The sequence below is a fragment of the Cucurbita pepo genome, chromosome LG15 (assembly GCF_002806865.2).
Source record: "Cucurbita pepo subsp. pepo cultivar mu-cu-16 chromosome LG15, ASM280686v2, whole genome shotgun sequence".
NCBI classification, from domain to species: domain Eukaryota; kingdom Viridiplantae; phylum Streptophyta; class Magnoliopsida; order Cucurbitales; family Cucurbitaceae; genus Cucurbita; species Cucurbita pepo.
Window position 1 is genome coordinate 2,780,962 of NC_036652.1, and position 23,611 is coordinate 2,804,572.

A 23,611-nucleotide genomic window follows, 5' to 3' on the forward strand; every position below is an offset into this window, starting at 1 on the left:
GTTTTATATGTTTTTCAGGTAACGACTAGATGTAAGCCGAGGTCGATGTAGTCTTGGAGCATGAGTCATAGAGGGACAATCTAGGTTAGAGCTTTGGTTAGTCATATATCTTTTTAGTTTGAGTCCTATTTTGGGTAATGTTTGCTTTTGGTGGTAACTAAACTCAAACTATATTTTTTGTTTAATGCAAAATCTATATGTATGTAATTTGTGACACATTCATAGTCTATGAATTTAACCCTATCATGAAATTCTATACGTCCATGCCAAGATGGAGTACATGAACTTATCTCGAGATTCACGACTTTGACATCCCAAATGCCGGATTTTCCTCACATTAAACTTTTCGACGTCTATCTTTCACGAAGGAACAAATAAAAACTAGTTAAATTTTATCAAACTTGATTCACGTCATATATTTAAGTAATCGAGACAAAACTAACGTTATATGCGAAGACCGATTTATTTCTTCAAATTGTCAAAAATAAAAATTTTATATTTTCCTATTTTTTAAGTTTGGGATATTAGTTGTAGATAATTATATATTTATTAAAATATAATAAAATACACGTTTAAATATTGAAAGAGAAACAGGGCGACACGAAGATTTATACAAGTGGTACATGTTTAAACTGCACTCTAATGCTATGGCATCGCCCATTTTCGTTATACAAAAAAAGAAACTCATGCATAATGTATGTAGTGTCATGTGCGACATACACCATTTTCTAGTTTTACTATGGTATGTATTTCTACTCACATTTTAACACGTTATTAAATAATATATTAATTTATTTCATCGACCCCAAATTATTTTTAATAAATGAATAATTAGAAAATTTCTAGCATTGTCTGTCATGTCCCACATTGGTGGGGAGGAGAACAAAATACCATTTATAAGGGTATAGAAATTTTCCCTAGAAGATGCCTTTTAAAGGCTTAAGAGAAAGCCCGAAAGGGAAAGTCCAAAGAGGACAATATCTACTAGCAGTGGATCTAGGTCGTTACAAATGGTATCAGAGCCAGGTTTCGAACGATGTGCCAGCGAGAACACTGGGCCCCGATGGGAGGTGGATTGTGATGTCCCTCATTGGTTGGGGAGGAGAACAAAACACCATTGATAAGGATTGTGATGTCACTCATTATCGTAATTACACAAAGAACACGCCAACTCAAAGAGGATAATATCCGCTAGGGGTGGATCTGAGCCATTACATTTACATTGTCACTCTCATTATCGTAATTACACAAAGAACACGCCAACGAGACTCATGGCACTGTACAATGTAGATAACGCCATGGAAGAGAAGACTAACGAGCCAGGAAACACCTTGATGCACACAAATGATTACTACCAAACGGTGTCATACCTTTGCTAGCCAAGAGGATGAATCGATTACTAGAACAACTCTTTCCGTGCAGGTTTAAACCTTAGTAATACGGTTTTACTTTTTTTAGTCGGTCTCGATTTTGAATTTTAAAATTTCAAAGATGGCATAATTATATTAAAAAAAGTTAATAATATAATAACTTATCTTGTAAACTCAATTTATTTTGGGTAAATTTAAATATAATGTAAAATAATAATTATTCAAAAATTTTAAAATAAAATAAGTTCATATAGAATCCTATTGTCTTTAAATTACAAGTTTACTTCTTCCCATTATATCAATTTGATACAGATACAGACAACGTGACACGTAGTAGTTAGCAGCACCGTGAAGAATGGTGGGAAGTTCCGGTGCCGGACCGTTGGGCTTCCCTTTGTTCCTTGAACCCACGGCCGGCCCTCTTGATCTCTTCGCGACTGCCACTTCTCTCCGTCTCACCCACTCTCTCCGCCGCCGTATTACTCATCACATTAGCCTTACCTTTGCTCTCCATTCGTTCGATAAGGTTCTCTCTCTTTTCTCTCTACTTTTCAATTTTCAGTTTCTATATCCAATAGCTCAATTGTGATGATTCGAATTTTGATCTTCTGCCATTTATTTGTGCAATCGTTTCGGGATTCGAATTTTGTATGGTTTGAACTGTTATACTGTTAACTGTTGAGAGAGGCGATCTTATCGGAATACTCTGTCATCTGTTTCGTGGATGATGCAAATTTCTCGGATTTTGTTTCTCTCTATATGTTGACCTTGCTTGTGGCTATCTGTGTTTCATAGGCCAGTGGTTTACATGAATGTGGATAAAAAGTTTGGAGGATTAATGCCCTGTAAAAGTTAGGAGGATCATTTGCTGCAATTGTTCTTCTTATTATTATTTTGATAGAACACAAAAGTTTGTGTTAGTTGTAATCTTTTAACCCCCTATGAGCCATCTCCAGGCCTTCAATTGTTGTTCTATATATTGGTTCGAAGTAAACTAAGGGCCTTAAAAACGTTCCACTGAAGGATCTTAGTTTTAGCATCCCTTTGAGAACACTTAGAACCTTATGAAAGATACCAAGAATGTCATGGGCAAGCCAAGAAAGGGTGGAATCTTGGACAAAAAATTTCATCTGGTGTAAGCTAAAGGGGGGGAGTGCATAAGCAAGTGATCAACGTGTTTCATAGTAAAGTTGGGGTGATGAGAGATATTGGAGGACCTATTTACAGTTTACGGTGTAATCAATGTTTAAAAGGCTAGAGGCAACCTTCAGGCTTTTCCTCCTGAAGAAGTTAGGTATAAGCCTCGAAGCAGTGTAAACCTTAAGCCTCGAATTTGATTAAAAATATTTTACAAATACTAGCTTGGTATGACCTGAGTATTTAAAACATAACAGTCAAATAGAAGTATAAAAAATTACCCCTGACAATTGCCACTTAAAAAAAAATCTATGACATCTTTAACATCACTACTATTGTCATTAATAGGATCAAGTTGTCCCATAATTTTTTTTTTCAATGCTGTTAACGTCACAATAGAAAAGTAGTAATAATTCAAACTCTCACAGCTCAAACCTTCATATCTTTGAAGAATGAGGCTGTGAGATCCTACATCAATTGGAGAAGGGAACAAAGAGAGGAGAATGGAGCATTCATTACAAGGGTGTGAAATTCTCTCCCTAGTAGATGCGTTTTAAAACCTTGAGGGGAAGCTCGAAAGGGAAAGCCCAAAGAGCACAATATCTAGTGGTGGACTCGGGCGGTTACAAATGGTATAAGAGCCAGACACCGGGTGTGTGCTAATGAGGACGTTGGGTCCCCAAGGGGGGTGGATTGTGAGATCCCACATCGGTTGGAGAGGGGAACAAAAAATTCCTTACAAGGGTGTGGAAACCTCTCTCTAGTAGACGCATTTTAAAACCTTGAGGGGAAGCTCGAAAAGGAGGGCAATATATGCTAGTGGTAGGCTTGGGTTGTTACAGAGGTAAATTAATATTATTCTTCTCATCATTGCACGAGTCATAAGACTTCAAGGCTCAATGGATTTTCATAGAGGCGTAAGCCTCTTATGGTTCAAGGTTAAAAGTTTGAGTATTGCCTCGAGGTGTGCTTAAATGCTTAGCCTCAATAGCATTTTAAAACATTGGGTGCGATTGCAAGGACTGTTGACTAGGATGTTTGGGGAATGTCTATTTATTAATCCAGAATTTTGTGGAAGGTTGGCAATCTAGCCACTAGTTTGTGTGTTTTGTTGTTGTAATACGGCATGAGAAGTGTTGAAGATAGATATTAGTTATAGTAATGCTATGGAGGTGAGCCTTATATAGTTTAATACATCTCCACGAGCTTTAATAACTTCAGTTTTATTGATGTTTACTTTTCTTGATTTTGAACAGTTTGGGTTTTGCTTGTAGGTAAAGTATTATATAGTTCTTTTTCCGTAGTCTAGTATTTAAAAAATGAAAAACGTATTTTGCTTTTTTACCCTAGGAGGATCTATGATTTTATGTATTGGTCCTTCACATGGGTGCCTCTACCATTTAAATTTGAAATTATGTAGAACAAGTGGACACAACCCAAGCCCACCGCTAATAGATATTATCCTCTTTGGACTTTCCCTTTTGGGCTTCCCCTCAAGGTTTTAAAATACATGTGGTAGGGAGAGGTTTCCACACTCTTATAAGGAATGCTTCGTTTCCCTCTCCAACCGATGTGGGATCTCACAATCCACCCCCTTGGGGAACCAGCGTCTTCGCTGGCACAACATACGATGTCTGACTCTAATACCATTTATAACAGCCCAAGTCCACCGCTAGTAGATATTGTCCTCTTTGGGCTTTCCCTCCAGGTTTTAAAATGCATATGGTAGGGAGATGTTTCTATACCCTTATAAGGAATGCTTCGTTTCCCTCTCCAACCGATGTGGAATCTTTTTCAGGATATCATCAACTTCAAGGCTAACCGGGACATGATTTTATGACAGAATTAGAGCTCTTGAAAGTTTATCTTAAGGAGTTGAACAGAAACATGGTAATTGATTTATTTATTTGTTTTTATTTCTAAGAAAAGTAGGATACTCTTGTGGAGTTGAAGATATTAGCTGACTTTGAAGACATTGCTCTCTTAATGATTTGAGGAGTCATAAAAATTCTCGCAACTGTAAGTGCCTTCTTCAATACATTATCTTTAAAGAGGAAACAATTTGGAGAGAAAAACTTCAATACTCAAAGCTGCTTAGGAAGGTGAGATAAATACATAGGTTTTCTATAGTCTAAAAATGGAACTTGGGATGAATGGCTGCTAACAGAAGCATGTTAGCTTATATTACCTTTGGGATGGTTGTGATTGACCTGCAAACGAGTAAATATGGCATGTACAGCTAGATTGGAGTTTAATAGGTATGTTGATAGTTCTTGCGCGTGCCAATGAATTCCTTATACCTAAATACCTCTAGACATATACAATCAGTTTTCCCTCGCAACTCAATTGATGCCCTCTAGTATGCTCTCTGCTGTCCAACCACCTTTCGTCCCCGCCTGCAAATGCTTGAAATCTTCGGTTCATGGTTGTTGCTAATCGTCGATTCAAATCAATTCCTGTTGACATTTTTTCAACGTTTCCCCTCAGTCTCTTCCTTCTTCTATTGAGACTTGCATTCATTGGAGCTTTACAGACCACTCACTTCCCCTTCTCCCCCCTTGCCTTTCAATTTTTGTGAAGAACCATTCACGGAGGAGGATGTGATCTCAAACTTACCTTTGGAAATTTCGGATTTGACTGTTGCCACATGGGTTTTTTGTTTTTCTTCCCCTGATTGTCGGTTCTCATGAATTCCCGCCGTCAATCCCTCGATACTTAGATTCAGGAATGCAACATACCATTGATCTCATCAATGTCTCTTCCGATACCATCCATCCTCTCTTTTAATTTTTTTGAGCCATTTTTTTTCCAATCTCCCCCGGATGAATGCCAATACCAATTTGATAGGTATCCAAGCACAAAAAATATAACAAAACGATGAAGATTACTACATTGGAATATCATGAAGAATTACAATATCAATAACCTTTCAAGGGGTCTATCTCTCTCCCAAATCCCACAATGTACCCTCGCACCAAAAAAATCCCCTCTTTAAGGTCCCTAACTCTCCTTATTTATAACCAAGTCAACACTAGCTAATTACCCATATGCCCTGCCCTTACTACTATCCTATTAATATTCCCAATATCCCTTACTAGTACTCTCACATATTCTTCCTTTGTAATTAATTCTAATGGCTTTTCTTTTGTCTGGTAAACCCCTAATAAACCGTACATTTAAAATTTCTTTATATATCTATGAAAAGCATCTCATTTTAATATCTTTAATTTCTTATATTGCTCTGTATTACACAGTGTAATCTTAATTTTTGGTCAACATAGCTTTCCTTCAAATAAATATTTTTGTGCATACAAAGGCCTTATTTGATTATACTTGGATTAAAATGTTTCTACAAAGCTATTCAATGTGTATTGGCTATTTTAAATAGTTTCTGTAATGATCTTAACACATTTTTTTCAGTTTCTTTGATTTTTTAATTGGTGAATCTTGGTTCTGTACTTCTTAACTCCATTTTTTATACTGGTTGAAGCATAATACTACTTTGTGATTAATAATATTTTATTGTCATGCTCTATTTCTTTTCCGGCAGAAACTTGCTCCTCTTATTGAAGTCCCTTCTAAATTGAAGAGTGCATGGTGTTCAAGAGCTCTCCATTTTCCAGGATTAAATTTTCTTGAAGTATCTAAGGATATCTTATCATCCACTCATGCTGCTTGTTTATATTTCTTTGGTGGCGGGGATACTGGGAGTAGCTTAAAAAATGAGGGGACATCTCACTGGAAAACATCAAATAGAAATCCACAAAACGATCGAAGATGGACCAATATTCTTCTTGGTGTTAATATTTTGTGAGTTTTACAGTTAGCCATTTTCTTTTTGATACAGCTCCTACGATCATGTCCTCTGATGTATAACTTTTCTTTTATTCTTCTGATTCCTGTTTATCTTATCTGTTAAACATGTGGTGTGTTTTTTCTGCAGAGCTTTTCTGGCTCAAGTTGCATCAGAAGGAAAGTTACTCCTATGGGGATCTAAGGTGATAATCAGTTACTGCAGATATCATGTTTGGCATTTAATTTTGTGACTGTGTTTGTCGGACGTTTACTGCATGATTCACTTATAATTTGCAGATAAATGCTCTAATAGATCGAGGACAGTTATGGAGGTTGGTCACGTCTTCTTTTTTGCATGCAAATATTGGGCATTTGATGGTATATGGTTCTAATATTTTGTGGCATCTGTTGCATTATTTTTGTCTTCTTTAATTACTGGAAATCAACACTTGAAAGTTTTTGTTGCAGGTTAATTGTTATTCTTTAAATTCTATTGGTCCTGCAGTGGAGAAAATCTCTGGCACTCGGAGATTTCTTGCAGTGTACTTTGCCTCGGCAATTGCAAGTACAACTCGTAATCTCAATAAAATAGCCATGATATTATTGAATACCTTTTTGACTCGATCATTTCAAGAAAATCAGGTTCATCCATGAGTTATTGGTTCTGCAAGGCACCCTCGGTTGGTGCATCAGGAGCAATCTTTGGATTGGTATGACTTTTCATTTGCATACTTGACTTTTGCCAACAAGCATGACAGAAAAAAAAAAAAAAAAAAAAAAAAAAAAAAAAAAAAAAAAAAAAAAAAAAAAAANAGTAGTTATGGATTTTTTTCCTTATATCAGGATGTTGGGTTTTTTTCTTTCTTTTTTACTTTTTTATTTTTTTGTCAATCGAGTTCTTCATTTACGGTCTTCTATAAAGTTCACTCCCGCTGCTTCTCTAAAGGTTTATCTGAACGTGAGAAATTGCAAGCCTTAGCTTCTGCTTTGAAAATTTTGATTATTTGCATATTTTACATCCAGAACATACTCTAAGGTGTGGCCTTGAAGCTCCCTACCTGTAGAACTTTTAAGTCTGTGGCAAGAATGGGTGACTTACCAGAGAATAGTAGGTGCCTAGTTGATCAAGCAACAAGTCCCATCATAAGAAAGGCCTTATATGAGAGACTACATATCGAAGGATTAACCTTAATTTAGAAGATATTTGTGTAATTTATGAGTTAGTATCCAAGCTGAGAATAAATGATATCTATTACTTTGCTTGAGTAGGAGTGTCGAAGGATATTTGTGTAATCTCATTAAATAAGTGAAACAGTTGACCTCGTTATTTGTCTTATTGGATTTATTTAGATTTACTTACCTAATATCTAGGGATTAATATTTAGATTTAGCTACCTAGTATCTAGGAATTTATTTAGACACACTGTTACCTAGTATCTAGGGTATTTAGACACACAATTCTCTAGAAATTAATAAGAAAAATAACAAGCTAATTTAGACTTGCAACACTGCATGTTGCTAGCATTCCTTAGGTCTATCTCTTGACTAGAGCCTATTTTTGTAGTTTCCTTTCATTTTTGTGAGCTTCTTTTGTGTGCACTCTTGTACCTCTTTCATTCATCCTCTATAAAAGCTTTGTTATTCATCAAAAAGAAAAAAAAAAAGTCTCGTCATAGACGGCTACATATTGCTGACGTGGGAGAAAAAAAGGCTATACTTGTTACCTTTAAGTTATTTTGATGAATGGTTGGCTCTTTATTTGTTCCTAAGTATTTTGATTTTTAAACTTCTGATTCAGGTAGGATCCTTTGCTGCATTTGTTGTGAGACATAGAAAACTGGTCGGTAGAGGCAACGAAGATCTGCAGCACATTGCTCATATAATAATCTTAAATATGGTGTGTTTTCCAATTTTCTTTTCTTTTGTCAGATTATTATTATTAATTTTTTTATGGTTTTCAAATTATCATGTTATCGTAAGAATAGTGAAAATAAACTATCACATGGTCGTTCAGAATACTGATCAGTGTACCTGTTAAGTTTACTTCTACCATGCGGATCGGTTGGCAACCTTTACGAGAACCTGGAATTGCATCTATAATTACTATTCTGTAACGTTAATCTGTTAGTTTCTATTTAACTTCTTGTGTCTGTTATTAGGAGAATAATTTCCATGATCATTTGGCTTGCAGGCTATTGGGATAATGTCTAGAGGCATCGATAACTGGGGACATGTAAGTTTGAGAGTAGACAATATTTATTCATTTATTTATTTCTCCATTGAAGACTACTATACTGTTACTGTTTGTCAATAAATGAAAACATTTTTTTTTTTTTTTTTTTTTTTTTTTGTTAGTTAGCTGGAATTAGAAAATGTCTGGTTGTCATAAAGATTGCTTGATATTGTTTAACCATTAGTAAACTGCCTCAGCATCTCGTGCAAAACCTAAGTCTGGAAATGTTCAATAATTGGAGGCTGAGAAGCTTTAGACTTCATTCATTCAATTGCTTCATTTGGCTTCAGTCATACCTCATTCATTCAATAGTTCTAACCCAAAGCCCAAAAGATGCTGAAATAAAAGAGGGAGTAGAACCTAACTAAAAATGTACCAAGGCAAGGTGCCTAAGTATTGATAGGGTACTTGTCACCACTGCGTTAAAATTAAGCATCTCGGCTAGTGGTATTGTGTGCTCTCCCCTGCTGGCAAGTTTGGGTAGAAGCCCTGACACTACTCAAACTTGAGGGTTGATTCCCACCTCCCTCATGGTCCTTCAAGGGTAATTGTTTGCCATGTGGCCCTCTTGGCCACATCTAAAATACGCACCTGAGCATGTCAAACATCGGTCCCAACGATATCTACCACTATTAGTTCATGGGAAAACCTCAAGAAAGAGGTGAGAACTCAGTTCTCCTTTGAAAATGTCGAATTTATAGCGAGGCGAAAATTATGAGAACTTAAAACACACGGGTAATAATAGACTATGTCAAGCAATTCTCTGCTTTGATGCTGGATATCAAGGATATGTTAGAGAAGGACAAAGTATTCAGCTTTGTCGAGGAAATGCAACCATGGGCAAGAACAAAATTTACGAACACAATAATCAAGATCTTGCCATTGCATTTGCTGCTGTAGAGAGACTCCTGAACTTTGTTGGTGAAGCGGGCTTTCAAAGGAAACATACATCATCCCAAAACATCGAGAATAAACCTTTCAAACCTATGGGTTAGAGGAATGATAGCACAAACAAGGAACTATCAAATAACTTAGTTTACAATGTCTTCTATGTAAGGGACCCTATAGACTCTATGCTTTTCGTCATTGAGCTGCCCTCAGGGCACTTCAAGCCTTAGTACAAGGAGGTTATGACCCAAAAGCCAAACTAGTGGTAGAAAAGGAAGAGGACCACGACACTCTTTAAGAATGGGAGTGTTGAAATTTTTATCAACCATATTAAAGAAAGTTGATCCACAAGAAGTATTCGAGAAGGGACTGATGTTCGATGCAATAATCCATTCTTGGCCTAGTAAGAGCAATTTAATGGACTCAGGTGCGACTCACAACTTCATCTCTGACTAAGAAGCCCGTAGATTGGAACTCAAGATAGAAAGAGACTCTGGAAAAATGAAATCTCGTTAGAGGCCCTACCCATCATGAGTATCCAAGAGAGTCTCTTTAAGGTTGGGGGCTTGGTCAGGAGAGATGGTTCTCGTTGTGGTTCTTATGGATGACTTCGACGTGGTACTTGGCATGAATTTTCTTCTAAAACACAAAGTCGTCCCAATGCCACTAGCGAAGTGCGTAGTAATTACCAATTGCAATCCCACAGTGATCTTTGCAAGCATCAAACAGTCGAGTAGATAAAAATGATTTTCGTATTACAATAAAACAAAGGGCTCATCTAAAAAGCGCCCACATTCATGGCCATATCGATGGTAAAAGATGTAACAAATACAGAACCTGTCCCAAGTGAAATCAAAGATGTCTTGCACAACTATGTTGATATAATGCGAGATAGCTTACCAAAGATGTTGCCCTCTCATCGTGGCATTGATCACGAAATTAAGCTCTTACTAGGGGTCAAACCCCCAGCAAAAAACGCATATCAGATGGCTTCACCAGCTACAGCCAAACTAAGAAAGCAATTAGACTAAGTTATTGACTGCAGTGTTTAGTTTCCCCGTAAAGGTGTCATATGGGGCCATTGTTATTTTAGAAGGAGAAAAATGGGACACTACGTCAGTGCATCGACTATAGAACTTAAAACAAGGTGATAGTACGTAACAAGTATTCCCTGCCAATAATATCCGGCATGTTTGACCAACTTTATGGGGCCAAATACTTCACAAACCTGAACTTGCAATCCGGATATTACCACAAATCATAAACTTTATGGGACCAAGTTTATGATTTGTCTTCTATGTTGTTAGTTTTTCATTCGAGTTGTCTAGTCATACAAAAAGAAAAAGTGAGTAATGAGAGAAAGATCTGAGATTCAGCATGCAATACAACCGGCCAGTTTGATAATTTCACCTTTGTAATGACGTAAGCAAAAGGTTATGAAGTGTTGGTTTGGTTGTTAAGGAATGATCAACAGTAATTGAGAGAAATTTAGTCTTGAAACGATTGAAGATGGGGTGAAGAATTCAATGGTAAAAAGATCAACATTTTATTCCTTCTTCTTGAACAGTGAATTATCTTAATATAAAGATCTAGTTATATTTTTTAGCTGAATGAAAAATAAAATAACCACATTTTTGTTTTTTTGTTTTTTGTTTTTGTAGTACAACAAATTTGGAGATGAGAACTTGAACCTCAAATCTCGAAAGAACGAGTGATATTTTAGTTGTTGAGTTGGGCCTTTTATACTATAGAAAGGCTACCTTAATAATACAACACAATTCTTAGATGCTAGGTAACCATAAATCTAACTCAATCTCTAGTGTAATAATAAATCTAACTCAATCCTAGATACGAGGTAATAACAAATCTAAATAATTTCATCCCTAATATTTAGGTAAGAGGTAATAACAAATCTAAATAATTTCATCCCTAAACATTAGGTAACAATAGAGATAAATTGGGGAGATCAACTGCTTGAGATTACACAAATATCTCCCAACTTCTCATCGTTTGACACTCCCCCTCAAACTGAGTAATAGATATCATTCATTCTTATCTTGAATACTAGCTCATGAAGTAGTAAGCTATGAAGTCTTTTTGTTTGAACATTTGTCTCTATTGAAGTCGTGAGAGCACAGAACTCATACATGCTATCCCCTTGGAGCACTTCTACGAGCGTTGCTTGCTTATCTCATGACTCTCTTGAAGCACTTCCACAAGCGTTGTTTGTTTCTCTCGTTCTCACTTTCCTAGAGCATGGGCGTTTCTCGCCTGTTTGGTGCTCATTTCTCTTGGAACACTTCCACAGGTGTTACGCCTTTCGTGCTCACTCCTCTTAGAACACTTCTAGGGGTGTTGCTCCCCTCTCTCATACTCACTCCTCTTGGAGCACTTTCGTAAGCGTTGCTCACCTCTCTCATGCTCACTCCTCTTGGGACACTTTCACTGACGTTGCTTGCCTCTTCCACGAGCCTTGCTTTCCTCTTTCGTGCTCACTCCTCTTAGAGCACTTTCACGAGTTTTGCTTGCCTCCTTCATGCTCACTCCTGTTGGGTCGTGGAGACAAGATATGCTAACTTAAGCTAATCCTTGGACAGAGAAAATAAGATAATATACAAGGTCTCTTTTCTTTAACAAAATAATTCAGTTTTTTTTTTTTAATATGACTTGCTACTTCTTATTTTATTATTTTATAAAATTGAAAATATGCTGCTACAAAAGCAATGTAAATTTTTACATATTATTTTGTACTTTTCTCTCTAGTTGAGGAAAAGAGTATAATAGGCGGGTTTATATGGGTGTATGTGGAAGATAGCTTAGAATGGAGTATAATTATGCCAGGAAAAATTGCGTTTGAAGTACCTGCAATTTCCCTTGTTATCTGTTGACTTGACCGCTTGTGATTTATTTGGAATGAATATTTTCTTCTGAGAAATTTTCAAGTCAACCAATCACATGATGGAAATATTGGTAAAATGAATATATTGGTAACATTACTAATATTATTGGGATATGAGCAAGGGTATAGTGGTAATTAGCTAAGCAGTTAAGTGGAGGAAATGAGATCATATTTTGAGTGGTCCATCCAAAGTGGGTGGATTATGGGAGAGAGATAGCCCTCTCCAAAGGCTATTGTTTATTGTAATCTTTTCTTTGATGTTGCAAGATTTTTTAGTGTGTTTTCTTATATTCAGGTACCTAATACAGCTTTAGAAAGGAGAATAATTATGCAGGAAAAACTGCATTTATACCTGCAATTTCCGTTGGTACCTATTGACTTGGACCTGCTGATTTGTTTGGGTTGAATACTTTCTGAGGAACTTCCAAGTCAACCAATTGCAAGACGGAAATTTCTTTCTTAATCTTAGTTTAAGATAGCTGTAATAGCCAAGCTCACTGCTAGCAGATATTGTTTTTTTTTAGTTTTCCCTCTCAGGCTTCTCCTCAAGGTTCTTAAAACGTATCTACTAGGGAGAGGTTTCCACACCCTTATAAAGAATGCTTTGTTCTCCTCTCCAACCGACGTGGGATCTCATAATCCACCCCTCTTTGAGACTCAGCATCCTCGCTGGCACTCGTTATCTCAAAACCCATCCCCCTTCGGGGCCCAGAGTCATTGCTAGTATTCGTTCTACTCTCCAATCGATGTGGGATCTCACAATCCACCCTCTTCGGTGCCCAGCGTCCTCGCTGGCATTTATTCTTATCTCCAATTGATGTGGAATCTCACAATCCACTCCCCTTCAGGTCCCAGCGTCCTTGCTGGCATTCGTTCTTCTCTCCAATCGATATGGGATCTCACAATCCACCTCCCTTCGGTGCCCAGTGTCCTTGTGGCATTCGTTATTCTCTGCAATCGATGTGGGATCTCACAATCCATCCCTTTTAGGGTCCAGCGTCCTTGCTGACAAACCTGCCCATGTCCACCCTCCTTCGAGGCTCAACGTCCTCGCTGGCACACCGCCCGGTGTCCACGCTAGCGAGAACAGTGGGCTGTTATTGCCGTTGCAATAATGGTGGTAATAAAATCACAATTAGGGGGAGGATATTTGGATGTGCCGTTTTCAACCTCTTTAAAAGTCTTAAGATCTGAATTTTTTCATGAATAGTGCAGCATAAACTTGAAGGAGTAAATGCAAAATTGACTTTTGTACTATTAGCTTGTTATAATTATATCTTCTTTCATTTTGAGCATTTATCCTCCTAAGCTTATGAAATTGTCACCATTTTAACTTCGTTAATGATACTTTGCACTAAAGAGGTAAGATGAAACCTTTAAAATAGTTACAATGATGTTCCAATAAAATCTCTTGTTTTAAATAAACCTAACCATTTCCATATGAAACCTCTTATTAAGTATTGGAGTGATATGTGCAGACATTTCTAAATTTAATTGATCCGAGTAAAATGTGAAGAATTATGGATTCAAACGTTTCTTCATTTCAAGCATTAAACTGTCAAATGTTGCAAAGATGGTTGTATGAGCAATGTTGTTGTGGTGCTGATTTTGTTCCATTGATATGTCAGCTCGGAGGATTTCTAGGTGGGGTAGCAGCATCGTGGCTTCTTGGGCCTGCCTGGAAGCAGGAACCTTCTTTCAACAATGGCCGAAGAACATTTACAGACAGGGCTCCAATTTTTTACCTCATCAATTGGAGAAAAAGAACCTAGATGAGGTAAGTTTCATTTTCCCAGCATTTGAATGTCTTGTATCTCTTGGAAAATTGCAGTCTCTGTAAGCTTTTTGGTCAATACAAATGGGGGAAAAAAATTGTAGAAGCATCAAGTACGTACTAATTGCGAAGAATGTGCATGTACAGATGTACTCCTAATATTAGCCTTGCAAGGTCTACTTTTCTATAGTTTTAGGCCATAGAAAATGAAGTTGGTGTATATTTTGATTTGAAAAATGGTTGTGTAGGAACAAATTTGATCATTAATTAGCCCAGGTTTATATTAGGGGGTTTATATGATCCGATGACTTGACTAATTTGGACTATCAAATCCTAACTAAGTTTGAACTGTGTTCGATTATTTATTTATTTATTATTATTATTATTTTTTTTTTTCAATTTGAGTTGGGTTGAATTTTTAAAAACTAAAAATTTGGTTCGTCTGCACATTGACATTTTTTTGACTTGGTCACTTTCTTATTATTTAAAAAAATTAAGATTATTCAACCTTAGTGATGATGCATTCTGATGTGTTGTATCTTGTAAATGTTTGATATTGAAATTTATGAAATTTTAATTATTAGTATAAAGTAATGGGATAAGTATAATATTTTTAATAATTAAAAAAAAATAAAAAATAAAAAATTTTGATCGAGGAATCTCTCTCCTTTTAAGTTTTTTTTTTTTNTTTCAATCGTATGACATATCCAACAAATAATATCACGTTTTTCTATTACTCGAGGCTAAAGCTTCTAGCAATGGGAGATAGGGGTCGTGCCTCTATGTCAATACCAGAGTTTCCTTCCTTTTTCCCCCTTCCTAACTAGAAATTTTTTCTTGCCTCCATGATAATGGTTGTGATGGCATGAAAAAACTTGTGTTCGTTCCCTCCTCATTCCTCACATTAAGAGATATTCTTCGTCGAAATAGAGATTCTTTCAAAGATTCTTCATCCCACTGAAAAGAGAAAAGGGAACATTTCAAGTTTTGCCTAAACTCATTCGTGTCAATCCACATCGTGATCACATCTAATGGTCTCCTTGTAACTGCATGACTTGTAGGCTATTAGACTTCTCCTGATCAATGTTTTCTTAAGACTATGCGTTCTATTTGGGCTCTAGAGTTAACTCAATTCCATGGCTTGAGTAAATTTGGCCTCTCATAACCATAAGTTCATTTAACCACCTTCTAGGGGTGTAAGTCACCCATCAAGGTTTACTCGAGGTTTTAGGTGCACTAAAAGCATTGGTTTCTATTCTCTTCGGTCCATATAAATCATTACACTATCTAGTATAACTCGGGGTGCTCTCTCAGTCACGAGCTCTAGAGAAGATCTAATATAACAACTCAAGCCCATTACTAGTAGATATTGTTCGTTTTGACATGCTACGTATCGTCGTCAGCCTCATGATTTTAAGATGCGTCTGCTAGGGAGAGGTTTCCAGACCCTTATAAAGTATATTTTATTATCCTCTCCAACCAATGTGAGATCTCACAATCCATCCCCTTCGGAGCCCAACATTCTCACTGGCACTCGTTCCCCTCTCCAACCGATATGGGATCTCACAATTCATCCCCCTTCGGGGCCTAGCATCCTCGCTAGCACACCGCTCGGTGTGTAACTTTGATACCATTAAAAAAATGTTAAAAAACAAGTCACCTTGAGGGAAGTGAAAAAGTTGAAAATTAAGGTTCAATTAAGTATTTGAGGTTTTTTAGCATTAGTATTGGTACCTTAGCATTTTCAATTGAGCGCATTAGCTTTGATAAGAGGATATGATCCAATCATGTGACTATTTATTGAATATAAGGAACTGATCAAGGTATGCTTGAAGGTGGTCTCGATGAACGACATATTAAAGTTTGGATGAAACTACAAGCTAAGTCTAGGTTTCATCGAACCATGGTAAAATTTAAAGAAACAGATTAGCCAAAGTTTGAATTTGAAATTAATATAATGCATGACTTAGATTTAAAATAAAAAAATCAAAAGCTAATCATGTAAATGACATCATGTAGATGACCTTACTGTTCGAGTTAGGTAGTTGAATAATGTATGATGATGATTCATGTCTATGGTCCCTACATGCACCATATTGTTTGTGCTATGTGTATATGTTTATGTAATGGCATATGATGCTATCATATGTATGCATGTGATATTCATTACGCCAGGTAGTAAATGAAATGAATTAATGTAAAGTTATGTGATGGATCATATGATGACTGCCATGTAAACATGATGCATATATGTACGATGTCATGGATGAAAGGAAAAATGGAATGATGTCAACGTTATGCTATGAATGAAAAAATGGGGACCTCATACATGGATGCATTTATGTACTGATTTGAGCTACTCGAAGCACGAATCATGACATAGACCGACACCGAAAGGGATAAAAATATAAAAAAAATAAAAAAAAAATCGCTTTTAAAAATAATGAAAGTCAAAATAAAAATAAAGCATAAAACATACATAAAGTTTATACTTATATATATTTACTTTACAAAATATAAGTTTAAGTTCAAAATTCAAAAAGGGAAACAATTTACAAAATACGGGACCAAGACAAAAGACATGAAGTTGAAGGAGACTCCTAAATGTACGATGTCATGGTCGTCTTCTTCAGACCGCTCCCTTCCTTAACCAGCGTCTAGTCATTACTTGAAAAACTGTAAAGAACTAGGATGAGTATAAAATACTCAGTAAGTAGCCTGTTTGTAGGCTTTTGATCATGTACATGGCCGAAGCTAAGGTACAACATTCTAATCCTAATCGTAAGACATAAATATGCTGGTTTTGTCTGGGCCCTAGATTTTGAGGCTTTGATCAATAGCCTGCCTGAGCCCAAGCTTATGTGCTTATGTAGTCCCTCGCCCTAGGATAGGTTTAAGGTTGTCTACTTCATTTTCCACGCACATTATGTAGCACTAGTCTTGATCTTGAGGTTACTAGATCACATGGTCGGTAAACATCATGAACCTAAAAAAAACCTATGTTTGGATTCGACTCATAACAATCCTAACATTTCCCATCCATTATAATACAGTTTGAGTTTGACATCCTACAAAACTGAGCGAGACATCCCACAAACTGAGGTTAGAAAAACATGTGATAATAGTGTACTCCATAGGTAGGAGGCCTTGGGTGACTTATGACACAAACCAAATTTGAATCTCTTACCTAGAATGGTACCTAGCTATCTAGGCGTCGTATTAGGCTTAGTGTCATGATTATGCATTTTTTTGGGCCTTAACTTACTTGGTTGGTCTACTCATAGAGCTAAGGCAAAAGTCATCGATTCATAATTTTGGCTCCAACGAGTCCATCGTAGAAAGTTATGAACACATTTTAAACATACAACATTTTATATAGTTTACAGAGGATCTATTCCAAAACATTCATGTTATTCTCATGCTTAACCTTCTTAAAACCATGCCTAAATCATTTACAATATTCGGAGTTTATTAAGACCATAAAATATCATAGAAGGTATAATATGGGCATTTTCGTCATTTTTAACCTTATCGTTGATTTATACCCTAAACATGCTCCTATAACCTTCAAATTAAGCACCCATCATGAATTCATAGTATAAGATCATATTTTACAATTTCATGTGCTGCAAAGTTCATTGGATCAATTTTATAATTTACGTAGTTTTAGACCTTAATAGGTAACTACTTGTCCGAATTGCACTTGGATGGTAGTGGACGTGCGATTGTGTGGCACTCATTTTCCAGCAACAAATGAATTAAGTCTATTCGTTCTTGCGTTGCCTACGGCCAAGCGACGTGTGCTCGAGCCTCTGGCCCCGGTTCAAGAATAAAGTTTTAGAAAACGGGGGTAGAGAGATTTCGAAAGAGAGTTTTGAAAGCAAGATTTGAGAAATTGAAATTTGTGTTATATGGGTATGTAAGCAAAAGGCAACAACAACGGCTTACTGCATATAACTATCGGGAAGGGAGAAGTTGACAACTATAAAACGTCTAATTAAGTTCTTAACATGTGGTTCTGGTCATAATCTTACTATATCCTCTTAATATTGAGTAAACATAACTTTCTAAGACATTTCCAAATGATTTCTACCGTAATTCTTAAGAGAAGTTTAAAATGGCTACTTACTGATTCTATCGCGTTCAGGGCTCGGTTCAAGTTCTTCCCAAACTCAAATCCTTCAAATTTTCTTAACTAGGTCTCATTTTGTGTTAGCTTTTAAAAACCATTGAAATTTTCGTGAGATCTTATTATTAAGAGAGTTAATTTGACTAAAAACAATGAAGGGTTCAGAAGAATCAAGGTGTGGTCGGTTCAATTGAACCACCCACATCATCATTTTCTTCCTCTAGATAAAAAGGAGACGTGCGTATTCTAAGAGAGTTCATTTGACTAGAAACCAAGAAGGGTTCAAAAAAATCAAGGCGTGGTTAGTTCAATTGAACCACTCAGGTCATTATTTTCTTCCTCTAGACAGGAAGGAGACGTGCGTGGTCTACCTCTAGCGCCTGAAACTTGAGTTTCCTAGCCCTTTACAATGCTCCTCTCGTATTAGTTTGTTTCTTCACAAAATCTCTAGTCCTAACGTCCATGAATGTCTAGGAATTAATTCAATTTCTAATGATTCATTATACGTGAAGACGGATTGGAGAAGACGAGTTACACACCATTCGTATTTTAAAGACTACAAAGCCTCGAGCTTTTCGAAAAAAATTTCCTTTCTTTCCACCGAATCTAATGGCATACACCTTATGGGACGAACTTCCTTCATCAAAATTTCTCTATTAGTCACAATGACGCTAAAGCATTTGGTCTTACTCGATAAGATTGAGTATCGATGGTGAATTTAGGAATTTTCTAAAAAACAGTAAAAAAAAAAAAAAAAAACTTACTCGATAGTTTGAATTCAGAATTCTCCTTAACCCGAGCTTATTAACCTTCATGCCCTTCTTCAAATTTGCTCCTTAAGTTCCAAGAAACACAAAGGACATGATCATAGTAGACAAATTTCACACTATAACTTGAATTGAATCTTTTAATTTTTACCCGTAACTCATAATTATGAACTGAAGTGGGCGAATATGTTCTGAAAATTTTTCGCCTTCGACCCCTACAAAAATATAGGTAATCTACCTCTAAATGCGTAAATTTGTCCAAACACGAGGTTAAAACCTAAATTGTCGTGGATTCGTTCTTGAGTTTTAAGAGGTCTCACTTCAATTCAAAAACATGGAGAGAAAACCATCCTTGGTCTCTTTAACGGCCCTAAGGTCATTCACTTTGATTTGTACACGATTTTTCTTAATCACAACCTCAGGCCAACTCAAACATTCTCAACCGGGCCTAAGTGAAAATTCAGGTGACCATGTTCATACGCGCTCCTTTATTTCTATTGGTTTCTAGCAGCGTGAGCATGTGCATGCATACATGAGGCCGCCTAATGGGTTCATGTGTGTGTGCGTGAACTGTGTATAAAGAAGTACTATGCATTCAGCGCTACTCGAAAAAGAAAGTAGAATCCAAGAAATAGTCACGAAAAGTAGTTCCCACTAGGGGTGTACATGGTTCGGGTTGGATTGGGTTGGATTGGGTTGGAGGATTTTTTTTACCCAACCCAAAAGTTCGGGTTGGTTGGATTAGTAACCCAACCCAACCCAAGAAAATTTCCAACCCAACCCTCTATTTTCGAGTTGGGTTCGGGTTGGTCCAAAAAAATTTTAAAAAAATTAATTTGTATGACCTAAAATGATAAAACAATTACTACTCGAAGTTGTAGATCAAAAATATCAAACTCTCTATTGCATCCATATTATCACCTATAAATATATAAATAATANGTATGTAAGCAAAAGGCAACAACAACGGCTTACTGCATATAACTANTTTTAAAAAAATTAATTTGTATGACCTAAAATGATAAAACAATTACTACTCGAAGTTGTAGATCAAAAATATCAAACTCTCTATTGCATCCATATTATCACCTATAAATATATAAATAATATGCAATAAATCAATTCTATAGTTACCACATCTAATTAAATTATCTACATTCACAATATATAATCAACAAAATGCCTAAAAGTTCACCCATAAATATGTAAAGAATATTCAATCAATTAATTCCAAAGTTACAACATTCAACAAAATATTTAAAAATTTTAAATTATCCAACCTTCTCTTGTATTCTTAATTCCTACAAAAGAAAAATAGCATCTTGAAAGTTAGTACCGTTTTAAGACGTTTTAAGATTGTTTAGATAAAGCATAGTGTAACTTCAAATATTTTACTTACATTGAAAAATAATTATTCTTGCATGACGTTGGTGGAACTTGAAGGTCTTAAATCATCTGAAAAATAAAATATAAATTATGATATAACAATACATAATATATCTTAACAAATAGACAATAAATAAATTTGGAGATTGAGTTACCTGTCTCAATCTTGGAACAAATCTCCAAATCTTCAAGTTGTTGAGGAATATCTAACCATACTGATTTTCTACGGATTCAATTTTGTGTACTTATGAGAGCTTCCACTGTTTTAGGTGTCAAAGGACTCCTAAAAGAATCAAGAATCCTCCCACCCGTACTAAATGCTGATTCAGAAGATACAGTCGACACTGGAACGGCCAAAACATCTTCGGAAATTTTCGATAAAACTCTATACTTAAACTCATTTGCTTTCCACCATGCCAAAACATCAAAATTATCATCAAGTTCTTCACTAGGGTCAGATAAATATTGATCAACGTCATTCTTTAACTCGAGTGAATGTTGCTCTTCTCTTCTTTGTTTGTATCTTGATAATACTAATATTGAACCACTCAAATTTTCTTCATCAATTGTGTCCATCTCCATATTCATGGACTTAGAAGTGAGTCTTGATTCAGATTGATGGTGATCTTGAGCATTATCATAAAACTTGTAGTAATCATACAAACGAATTAAATAATTTTTTATGTCATCCACCATCACTTTAACCATAGCATCTTCATCAATATTCGAAAAGCAAAATGATATGTAATCCAATTTGTAAGAGGATCGAGTACCAGTGCTATGAATATCAAAATTCTTTCCACTCAGCCCCAATATTTATCATACTTAACTTTCATATTTGAACTCATGTTACTTAAAACAGAGTTCACATTCGTACTCCACTGAATTAAAAGTTCTCGAATACCCCAAAGTTCATGAAAATAAGAATTAGAAGTCACATATAAAGAACCACTTATCTTCGCAGTGACATCATAGAAAACCTTCAAAAACTTTACAAATACTGCAACATTTTTCCAATCATCCCATGATCTCTCTCTTTGAAATAATCAACATAATCTAATTCTTCCTCCTCTAATACTTTGAAAGCTTTTTCAAATTTCAAGGCATGATCAAGCATCAAATAAGTGGAATTCCATCGAGTCGCCACATCCAAACAAACAAGTGCTTTACATTTAATTTTTTCTTGTTCAACACGANCAATAATATAATCTAATTCTTCTTCCTCTAATACTTTGAAAGCTTTTTCAAATTTCAAGGCATGATCATGCATCAAATGAGTGGAATTCCATCGAGTCGCCACATCCAAACAAACAAGTGTAATTTTTTCTTGTTCAACACGATCTTTAAATTTTGTCAATCTCTTGGGAGATGATCTAACATACCTCACGGCATTGCGAACACTAGAAATGGAGTCATGAATTTCTTTAAGCCCTTCGTTCACAATCAAATTAATTATGTGAGCATAACACCTCATGTGTAATATTTCTCCATCTAAGACAAGTGAATTCCAACTTCTAAGCCTTCTCATAATATATGAAATAGCTATATCATTGGAACTTGCATTATCAACTGTGATAGAGAAAACCTTATCGATTCTCCATTCTAATAAACAACTCTCAATAATCTTGCCAATAGTCTCTCCCTTGTGGTTAGCAACTTGACAAAAGTTGAGAATTCTTTTATGCAAATTCCATTCTGAATCAATAAAATGTGCGGTGATTACCATGTAATTAATGTTTTGCAATGAAGTCCATGTGTCAGTGGTAAGACAAACCCTCTGGGAATGACGAACTAAAAAATCTTTCAAGTTCTTTTTTTCTTCTAGATAGAGCTAAAATATATCTTTAGCAATGGTTACTCTTGACGGAGGGTCAAACTTACGACATGCAATACTACAAAACAATTTGAAACCCTCTTTCTCTACACACTTAAATGATAATTCATCCATAATTATCATTTTGGCACATGCTGCTCTACATCTTGTTTGACTAAATAATGAAGTAACAATATTACTACCACCCTTTCCATCTATTGAACGTTGAAAACTTAGAGTGGTTTGTCGTTTGTCCTCCACCTTATATGTGTACTTCATACACTGATTTATTAAGTGCTTCCATAACGTGCTAGTTCCACAAGAATTAGTATCACAAGCATACTTCTTAGAACAATAGTTGCACTTGCACCTCTTATTATTGTTCTCTAATCTTGTAAAGTGATCGCACACGGTTGATTTACTGGGTTTCTTCTTCTTAAATTCAGATTGGGTAGCCAATGGTGGTTTCGATGCATTATAATTACTAGAGCTACTTGCACATCATGTTGCACTATTGTTTTCCATCTATAAAAAGTAAAATAGAACTATTATGATTCAAACATTTAACTCAATACCAACGATTATCATAGAATGCATCAAGGTTAAAATATACAATCAGTTTTTGCAAGGGGATATAACAAAAAGAGAAAAAGCTTACCCGTTATAGCGTTCTAGGAGACTAAAGAAAGAAAGACGGCGCGCGAGAAAGAAACAAGACAAAGAACGCGAGAGAATACTATTGAGATCAAATTCCTTGTGGAGACTAAGTATTTTAGATTGGGTTGTGAAATGTCAGGTTTGGGCTTGGACTTTGGTCGGAGGCTAGACAAATTTTAGATTGGGTTTTGACTTTGGGCCTTTGGGCTTTAATTTCTTTTTTTTTTTTTTTTTTATATTTTCGGATTGGACCGGGTTGACCCAATCATTTTCTTTTGGTACCCGAACCCAACCCAAATTAGATCGGGTTAAAAAAACATGAACCCAACCCAAACCCGGAATCCAACACACCCCAACCCAACCCTTATATTTCGGGTTGGGTCGGGTTGGGTTCTCGGATTTCCGGGTTGGGTGTACACCCCTAGTTCCCACCAATAACCATGTTTCCCAAGTAAACTCAAAGCTCTCAATTACGGATGATGACATCAACTAAGAAGGCAATGGAATCAAGTCACATCAGTTATATTTCGACATTTATGTTGTAGTCTCGATGCTAGAATAGGACAACAAAATTTATTTCTAAACTTTGATAAGAAATGTTGTTTTCCCATTTTCAGCTATAATAATTTTATAACGCCATTATAAAATGAATTTATGAACCTTTAAGTTCACATTTAACCATATTATTTAAAATTATAAATAAATCAATATATTTCAAAATTATAAATAAATAAATAAATATTTTACTAACATATCCTTACCA

General features: G+C 35.8%; 1 protein-coding gene across 1 annotated transcript; it reads left to right on the plus strand.

Moving 5' to 3' along the window:
• Window positions 1-1,665: 1,665 nt before the first annotated feature.
• LOC111776517 (RHOMBOID-like protein 10, chloroplastic) lies at window positions 1,666-14,399 on the plus strand. Its single transcript, XM_023655983.1, has 9 exons — window positions 1,666-1,896; window positions 6,058-6,317; window positions 6,451-6,505; window positions 6,600-6,680; window positions 6,771-6,867; window positions 6,945-7,012; window positions 8,101-8,199; window positions 8,494-8,535; window positions 13,951-14,399. The coding sequence occupies exons 1-9, from the start codon at window positions 1,726-1,728 to the stop codon at window positions 14,092-14,094; spliced, it is 1,017 nt and encodes a 338-aa protein (XP_023511751.1). The 5' UTR covers window positions 1,666-1,725; the 3' UTR covers window positions 14,095-14,399.
• Window positions 14,400-23,611: the final 9,212 nt, after the last annotated feature.

Excerpts from the sequence above, each read along its gene's own strand:
- LOC111776517 (XM_023655983.1), top strand. The coding sequence starts at position 1,726 with ATGGTGGGAAGTTCCGGTGCCGGACCGTTGGGCTTCCCTTTGTTCCTT. Across the intron at positions 6,681-6,770 it reads CAAATATTGGGCATTTGATG|GTTAATTGTTATTCTTTAAA; the intron begins GTATATGGTTCT and ends TTTTTGTTGCAG. Across the intron at positions 8,536-13,950 it reads GCATCGATAACTGGGGACAT|CTCGGAGGATTTCTAGGTGG; the intron begins GTAAGTTTGAGA and ends TTGATATGTCAG.